This window comes from Narcine bancroftii, chromosome 2, assembly GCF_036971445.1.
Source record: "Narcine bancroftii isolate sNarBan1 chromosome 2, sNarBan1.hap1, whole genome shotgun sequence".
NCBI classification, from domain to species: domain Eukaryota; kingdom Metazoa; phylum Chordata; class Chondrichthyes; order Torpediniformes; family Narcinidae; genus Narcine; species Narcine bancroftii.
Genome location: NC_091470.1, coordinates 375051017 through 375059790, shown reverse-complemented (window position 1 = coordinate 375059790; position 8774 = coordinate 375051017). Strand labels below are relative to the sequence as shown.

Sequence of the window (8774 nt, the reverse complement as noted above, 5' to 3'; positions counted from 1 at the left end):
GCCGTGTAAATTGTACATGATATCTTTTGCAAATTTACCATGTTATATAATTTGTATGAAATAGAACTAACAACTTCCCCAAGCTGTATAAATTATACACGTTGGTGCTACCAACTTTCCACACTGTATAAATTGTATGCGAAACACCCATTCCTACTTGTAGCAAAGGCCTTCAGACCCTTACCCAGGTTCTGCTCCCCAAACACACAGGCTCCCAATTCCCAACTCTGAGCCTCCTCCATCACCAGAATAGGGAGAGAAGGGAAGAGAAGCTATCTGTTGCCTTGCAGTCTATGTGACTGCACAGAATAATTTTTTGGCCAAATGACCTTTTTTTGTGCTGTTCTGTGGTTCAGCAGCAGGAAGACCATTCAAATAATCCTAACTAATTCTCAAATCCAGTCCTTGCTATTCAATAGTCATCACCCGGACGTTTCGAGATCCAGGTCATTTATTTGGCCTGTGGCAAGTACATGAAGATGCAGGGCAGTTACAATGGCTGTTAAGATCAGCTGGATGTGGACGGGCTGGTGGACACAGACCGACCTTGGTTAGAATGATAGGGGTGTGGGAGTCAGATCAGCTTCAGAATCTGGCTCATTCGTGGACCCACTGTGCTTCAACAGGCCAGATAACCAGGTGAAGCTCTTGCCGCAGCTGAAGCAGATGACGGGCCTCTCACTGGTGTGGACCAGCTGGTGGGTCAGCAGGTTGTATGACTTGGTGAAGCCCTTGCCACACTCGGGGCAGGTGAAGGGCCTCTCACCAGTGTGGGCCAGCAGGTGCCTCCACAGGTGGGAGGTGGGAGTGAAGCCTTTGCCACACTCTGGGCAAGAGAAGGGCCTCTCACTGGTGTGGAGCTGCTGGTGCTCCTACAAGTTTGGGATTTGGGTGAAGACCTTGACACACGGGGCAAGTGAAGGGCCTCTTACCAGTGTGGACCTGCCGGTGTATCTCAAGGTTGGAGTACCTGGTGAAGGCCTTCTTACACTCGGGGCAGGTGAACGGCTTTTCCCCAGAGTGTACCCACTGGTGGCTCAGCAGGTTGGATTGGTTGGTAAGGGCCTTCGCACACTCGGGACAGGTGAATGGTGTTGTCTCAAACCAGCAAGAACAGAAAATGCAATTCAAAAAGCTTAAATTTTAACTCTATATTTATCAATGACTATTAACAATATAATGTCTAACACAATTAACCCCACTATACGTATCTACAGAAAATGTACAGATATCATCTATTTATAATCAATGTGCATGTAAACCCCAGACCATTTACAGTCTGGGCCAAATATTCAAAAGGAAAAAAATCCCCAAAGGCCCCCAGTTCAGTCAGTCACATAAATCAGTGCACAAGATTCAATCTCAAAGTCCAATACCCACATTCAGTTCTTTAACTGATAACAAAGGGCGTTGAACGTTGGAGAGAGAAATGACTGATAATGTTGCAGTAAGTTTATGAATCCTTTTGCAGATTTTCTCAGATACCTTCCCTTGTTTCTCAAAGCATAGTTTTTAACCACCTCACTTATGAGGCATGTGCATTTCACACAGTTCTCCAAAATCTCTATGACCTGTGAGCGTCACATTTGAATTCAGTCTTTCCCCTGAGAAAGGGGGTCAGCGAGACCATTCTCAAACACAGAGCATATGGACTCTCTGTGTTTCCTTCTTGGCTGCTCCAAGCCGAACTCTGCTTCACATCTGAATTCTCCCCCTTTCTCTAAAGTTCCAAGCAATTAATACATTTCTCTCTCACTTATCTCAATGCCTCCTCCCTCGCTCTCTCTTGCTCTCTGCACAACTCAACCTTGGCGAGTCAGCACTGAGCTGTCCCACCATGTTATACAGTTCTTCAGAGAAATCCATCCTTTATGACAGCCCACAGTCTAAAAGGTCAGTCCATGGTCCATAACAACGGCCTCTCCCTGGTGTGGACCTGCCGGTGTATCTCAAGGTTGGACAATCTGGTGAAAGCCTTCTTGCACTCAAGGCAGGCGAACGGCTTTTCCCCAGTGTGGTCCCGCTGGTGTCTCCGAAGATTGGACCTGTCGGTGAAGGTCTTCTCACACTGGGGGCAGATGAACGGCTTTTCCCCGGTGTGGACCCGTTGGTGCGTCAGCAGGTCGGAGGTCTGGGTGAAACCCTTGCCACACTCGGGGCAGGTGAAGGGCCTGTTGCCAGTGTGGACCCACTGGTGTCTCAGCAAGCTGGAGGTCTGGGTGAAGCCCTTGCCACACTCAGGGCAGGTGAAGGGCCTCTCCCCGGTGTGGACCCGCCGGTGTATCTCAAGCTGGAACAAACTGGTGAAGGCCTTCCCACACTCAGGGCAGACGAACGGCTTTTCCCCAGTGTGGACCCGCTGATGTTTCAGTAGATTGGATGATTCAGTGAAACCCTTGCCACACTCAGGGCAGGTGAAGGGCCTCTCCCCAGTGTGGACCCGCTGGTGCCTCCGCAGGCTGGACAACTCAGTGAAGCCCTTACTGCACTTGGGGCAGGTAAAGGGCTTCTCTCCAGTATGGAACCTCTGGTGGATCATCAGGTGGGAGGTCTGGGTGAAACCCTTGCCGCACTCAGAGCAGGTGAAGGGCCTCTCCCCAGTGTGGACCCGCTGGTGTCTGGTTAATTCACTTGACCATTTAAAGTTCTTCCCACAGACGGAGCACTGAAATGGGTTCATCACTGTTGGGACGAGAGGATGTGACCAGGGGATAAATCAATGCAATGCACTCCGATCCGGGACCCAGCACTTTTCTCTGATCCACTCTGGGATCCAGCGCTTCACTCCGGGACCCAGCACTGCGCTCTGATCCGGGACTCAACACTCCGCTCCGATCCACTATGGTACCCAGCACTCCGATCCGGGACTCAGCACTGCGCTCCGATCCTCTCCGGGACCCAACACTGCACTCCGATCCACTCCGGGACCCAGCACTCCACTCCGGGACTTGGCACTGCGCTCCGATCCGGGACTCAGCACTGCACTCCGATCCACTCTGGGTCCCAGCACTCCACTCCGGGACTTGGCACTGCGCTCCGATCCGGGACTCAGCACTGCACTCCGATCCACTCTGGGTCCCAGCACTCCACTCCGGGACTTGGCACTGCGCTCCGATCCGGGACTCAGCACTGCACTCCGATCCACTCCGGGACCCAGCACTCCACTCCGGGACTTGGCACTGCGCTCCGATCCGGGACTCAGCACTGCACTCCGATCCACTCTGGGTCCCAGCACTCCACTCCGGGACTTGGCACTGCGCTCCGATCCGGGACTCAGCACTGCGCTCCGATCCTCTCCGGGACCCAGCACTCCACTCCGATCCACTCCGGGACCCAGCACTCCACTCCGGGACTCGGCACTGCGCTCCGATCCGGGACTCAGCGCTCCGCTCCGATCCACTCTGGGACCCAGCGCTCCGCTTCGATTTGCTCTGGGACTCGGTTCGCGACCAGCGATGGGAGTTTTGGCGCAGATCATAGAGTCGTGACGTCACTTCCCACGCGACTGCGCACTCCGTGATAGGGCATATTCTGCGTCGAAAGGGTTTCTGGGTAAGAAACATCGCCATGAGATACATTGAGTGATTGTCCTGCAACCTGCTCTACTCTGGACCATGTTTCCCAAACCGACCCTCGCCGCAGCCGGACCCGCCCCGTGTTCCCGGTCCCAATGGACCCTCCCCCTCCGCCCCCTGATCTCTCTTTGATCCCCTCACCTTCGCCCCTTGATTCCCTTCCCCTCGATCCCCTCCCCTTGATCCCTCCGCCCATTGATCCACCTTGATCACCTCCCCCTCAACCTTCACCCCCCCTCCTCCCCTTGATCCCCTCCCCTCTGCTCCTTGATCCCCCCTTATTACCCTCCCCTTTTCCCCTTTATCCCCCCTTGCTCCCCTGCCCCCTTCACCCCTTTATCCCCCTTCCCCCTTTATTTCCCCCTTCTTCCTCTCCCCCAGCCATAGCACCCTCCACCCCAGCACCAGCTCCTGTTCCCCCCCACCCTGGCTGCAGCCCCTGTCCCCCCAATGCACGGATGGGAGCAGCAGTCAGATTCGGGGGGGGGGGGGCGGGATTGAGGGAGGGTCGGGGATGAGGGGAAAGGCAGGGGAAAAAGGTGGGGGTATCAGGGAGAAGTGTCCCAGACACTGCTCTGAGCAGAACCAGGCAGACAGACCGAGGGGAAAATGTACAGACAGGCTCCCTCACAGGGGAGGCAGGGACAGGGGCTCCCCACTACAGAGTGGGCCAACTCATTGGGGGAGGGGCAGGAGTTCCCTGCCATCGTAGCTGTCTCACATGGACACCAGGGGCATCCTGTTGGGGGTGAGATCCCTTGTCAGGGGTAACAGCAGCATTAGTCAGTCCGTGGCCCCTCCACTGGGGATGCAGTGAAGCTGGGTCCGTAGCCCCTCCGCTGGGGCTGAAGTGAAGCCAGGTCCGTGGCCCCTCCGCTGGGGCTGAAGTGAAGCCAGGTCCGTGGCCCCTCCACTGGGGCTGCTGTGAAGCCGGTTCTGTGCCCCCTCCACTGGGGCTGCTGTGAAGCCAGATCTGTGGCCCCTGTGGTGAATCTTTGCTGAGCTGTCAGTCTCCCTCTTTGCCAAGCCTTGCTTTACTGACATTGGCCGTGTATTATATCTCTACTATTAAAAACACTCCCCTCTGGTATAACTGTGTATGCACCCATTGTCTTTCATTATTGTACCATTAGTTTTGGCTAATAAAAGTCATGATTATTGTTTGACTACATTGTCTTTGTCTACTTCATTAATTGGCACTTCATTAGCCGAAACTAATGGTACAATAATGAAAGACTGGGAAAACCAAAAATACTGAAAATTTGGTCAAGTTGTTACAAGATCAAACCAGCAACCACAAAGAAGGCATAGCACACAGGGGTAAAGATGAACAATGACTTTATTAACAAAAAATTCACCTTCAAACTTTAATTCAAAATTCCCCCCTTTTATAACAATGCCCACTGGTTACTATGAAAATTTCTTTTACAGTGTAAAACTAATAAATTCCCCAGCCTAAATATAACATAATCAAAGTCTAAATTATATTTCTAATCAGCCCACAGAAAAACTTAGACACAAAACACACAAAACTTCGATCTCAACTGAAGCAAAGATCATAAACAAAATTCAGTTTGTTTGGTAAACTGAAACCAAAAGATCTTTGAGAGAGAGACATAGAGAGTGAGAGCACAAAATTCGAAGTTGTCTTCTTGTGTTGCTTGCAGAGAGAGGAACCACTGGCTTGGTCTGGATCCTTCCGGCTGCCTTCGGAATGTTCATCCCTTTTAAAATGCCCAACATTCTAAACTGTCCTCCAGACCATGACTCATGCTCTGGGCCTCCTTTCACGCCACAGCACCACTCAGTGGTGGTTTATCATCTAAGTCCAGAAATTTTTAGATCATTTTCTTCACATGCTCAGTCTGTCTCCCACTCTCTCAGCAGTCCACCTTCACCTTGGCTCTCTAAGGCAAACTGTCACTTTCTAACATACAACACATAGGCCAATACACAACACAGAACTCTGTAACAAAGTGCCTTAATGACAGATGTCATTGAGACGTCAGGGCAGGGTAACAAGAAGGGAAACCTTGAATATTTATCGATTACAGTAAGGAAAAACACATTTTTGTTGTTAGAAGGTAACAACCCTTTAAAATCTAAACTGATCTTTTCAAAAGATTGGGTCACTTTGATGAGAGTGGCCCCTGGAGCTTTAAAATACTGTGGTTTGCAGTCTGCGCAAATAGGGTGGCTTCTAGTCAGTTTTATGACTTCTTCAAGGTAGTAAGGAAGGTTGTTAGCCCATATATAGTGGAAGAATCATGTGACCCCTGGGTGTCACAGTCTACTATGGATTTCCTTTAGTCCTTCAAGCTGAGCACCGGCAGCAGCTCGTGACAATGCATCAGAGGGGTCATTTAACCTGCCCGGTCTGTAGAGGATCTCATAATTGTAAGTTGAGAGTTCTATTCACCAGGGTGCCATCTTATCATTTTTAAATTTACTTTTGTGTTTAGTATTAAACCTGTAGGCTACAAAATTCTGATTAGTGACCAGGGTGAATTTTCTACCAACTAGAAACTGTATCCAGTAGTGTACCGCTTCAGTGATAGCCTGGGTTTCTTTTTCAAAGGCTGGATGTCTAAGTTCCAGTCCACATAGTGTGCGGGAGAAAAATGCCACTGGTCTGCCCTTTTGATTAAGGGTTCCTGCTAAAGCACAATCTGAGGCATTGGTTTCCACTTGGACGAGAGTGCAGCTTTGGCAATATCAGTTTTAATTCTCTCAAAAGCTTTCAGGGCTACTGGGGAAAGAGGGAAATATTTTGTGTCAAACAAGGGGCGTGCTTTCGTAGTGTAGTTACGTACCCATTTACAGTAGTAGGAAAAGAATCCCATACACCTCTTAAGGGTTTTTGTGGAGACTAGGGTTAGCAACTCCTTAAGGGGTACCATTCTTTCAGGATCAGGGTGGATTTCACCCTCGCAAACAATGTATTCCAGAATAGGTAGTTCTGTTGCATTGAAAACATATTTACACTTGTTAAATCTGGGTCTTCCCACAGATAGTGACATTATCCAGATAGGAGAACATACCCTGTAACTCATATGTGCTAACGATTTTATCCATCTCCCTCTGAAACACTGACACACCGTTAATGACTCCAAAAGGTACCCTCCTAAATTGGTATGGGCCCCCATCAGCCTTGAACGCTGCATAGGGTTGTTGGCATTTTTTAATGGGGATTTGGTGGTAAGCTGCCTTAAGGTCCATAGTCGAGTACACTTTGTATTGTGCTATCTGATTAACCATTTCATTAATGCGAGGCAGAGTGTAGGCGTCCAAGTTATTATAACGGTTAATTGTCTGGCTGTAGTCAATAGCCAGTCATTTCTTAGTGTGATTTTTCACCACTATCGCTGGGTTCAATTACTCCCTGAGTCTCAGCCTTAATAAACGCACAATCCTCTTTGCTGTAAGAATGGCTCTTAGAGGCAATTGGTCGACACTTGGGAGATAAATTTCTGAACAGGGAGGGAGCTTTATAACCATATAACCATATAACCATATAACTATATAACCACTTACTGCACAGAACAGGCCAGTTCGGCCCTACTAGTCCATGCCGTAGCAAATCCCCACCCTCCTAGTCCCACTGACCAGCACCCGGTCCATACCCCTCTAGTCCCCTCCTATCCATGTAACGATCCAGTCTTTCCTTAAATTTAACCAATGATCCCACCTTGACCACGTCTGCCGGAAGCTCATTCCACATCCCCACCACCCTCTGCGTAAAGAAATTTCCCCTCATGTTCCCCTTATAATTTTCCCCTTTCAATCTTAAACCATGTCCTCTCGTTTGAATCTCCCCCTTTCTTAATTGAAAAAGCCTATCCACATTTACTCTGTCTGTCCCTTTTAAAATATTAAACACCTCTATCAAGTCCTTTCTCAATCTTCTACACTCCAGAGAAAAAAGCCCCAGTCTGCACAACCTTTCCCTGTAACTCAGACCCTGAAATCTTGTCAACATTCTCGTGAACCCTCTCTGCACTCTCTCTATTTTGTTTATATCTTTCCTATAATTTGGTGACCAAAACTGTACACAGTACTCCAAATTTGGCTTCACCAATGCCTTGTACAATTTCATCATAACCTCCCTATTCTTGAATTCAATACTGTGATTTATGAAGGCCAACATTCCAAATGCCTTCTTCACCACACCATCTACCTGAGTATCAGCCTTGAGGGTACTATTTACCATAACAAAATCCCTTTGTTGCTCTGCACTCCTCAATTGTCTACCATTCAATGTATATGACCTATTTAAATTTGCCTTTCAAAAATGCAGCACCTCACATTTATCTGTATTAAATTCCATCAGCCATTTCTCAGCCCACACCTCCAGCCTTCCTAAATCACCTTTTAATCTATGGTAATCTACCTCACTGTCCACAACACCACCAATCTTTGTGTCATCCGCAAACTTGCTTATCCAATTCTCTACCCCTACATCCAGATTGTTAATATATATAACAAATAATAGTGGACCCAGGACCGAACCCTGAGGAACTCCACTAGTCACCGGCCTCCAATTGGACAAACAATTGTCTACCTCTACTCTCTGACACCTTCCATCCAACCACTGCTGAATCCATTTCACTACCTCCTTATTTATACCTAATGCCTCCACCTTTTTTCCTAACCTCCTGTGGGGAACTTTGTCAAAAGTTTTACTAAAGTCCAAATAGACAACATCCACAGCTTTCCCTTCATCAACCTTTTTTGTAACCCCCTCGAAGAACTCAATCAGGTTTGTCAAGCACGATCTACCCCTGACAAAACCATGCTGATTACTCCCTATCAATCCCTGTACCTCCAAATATTTGTAAATACCATCCCTCAGAACACTTTCCACCAACTTAGCCACCACAGACGTCAGCCTCACAGGCCTCTAATTCCCAGGTTTACATTTGGACCCTTTCTTAAACAGCGGAACCACATGCGCCACTCTCCAATCCTTTGGCACTACCCCCGTGGCCAGTGACATCCTAAATATCTCTGTTAGTGGCCCCACTAACTGTCAACTAGCCTCCCTGAGTGCCCTTTGAAGGGAGGTACACCTTCCCACCGACTTCTTCACATTTCTGAACTACAGCCTATTCCAGAGGTAAAACAGTCATTGCCCCCCATTCCCGAGCTAGAGAATGTCGGACAAAAGGTATGGGTGGCATCACCAGGTAGTGGCCCTTC

At 48.8% G+C, this 8774-nt stretch overlaps 1 protein-coding gene and 1 pseudogene across 1 annotated transcript; both read right to left on the bottom strand.

Moving 5' to 3' along the window:
• Positions 1 to 551: 551 nt before the first annotated feature.
• Positions 552 to 1866, bottom strand: LOC138753144 (gastrula zinc finger protein XlCGF7.1-like; annotated as a pseudogene).
• On the bottom strand, positions 1137 to 2680 carry LOC138755897 (oocyte zinc finger protein XlCOF6-like). The gene has a single exon (XM_069922698.1). The coding sequence runs from the start codon at positions 2678 to 2680 to the stop codon at positions 1895 to 1897; it is 786 nt and encodes a 261-aa protein (XP_069778799.1). The 3' UTR covers positions 1137 to 1894.
• Positions 2681 to 8774: the final 6094 nt, after the last annotated feature.

What these genes read in the sequence shown, in the direction of transcription:
- LOC138755897 (XM_069922698.1), bottom strand. Translation starts at nt 2,680, where the DNA reads ATGAACCCATTTCAGTGCTCCGTCTGTGGGAAGAACTTTAAATGGTCA.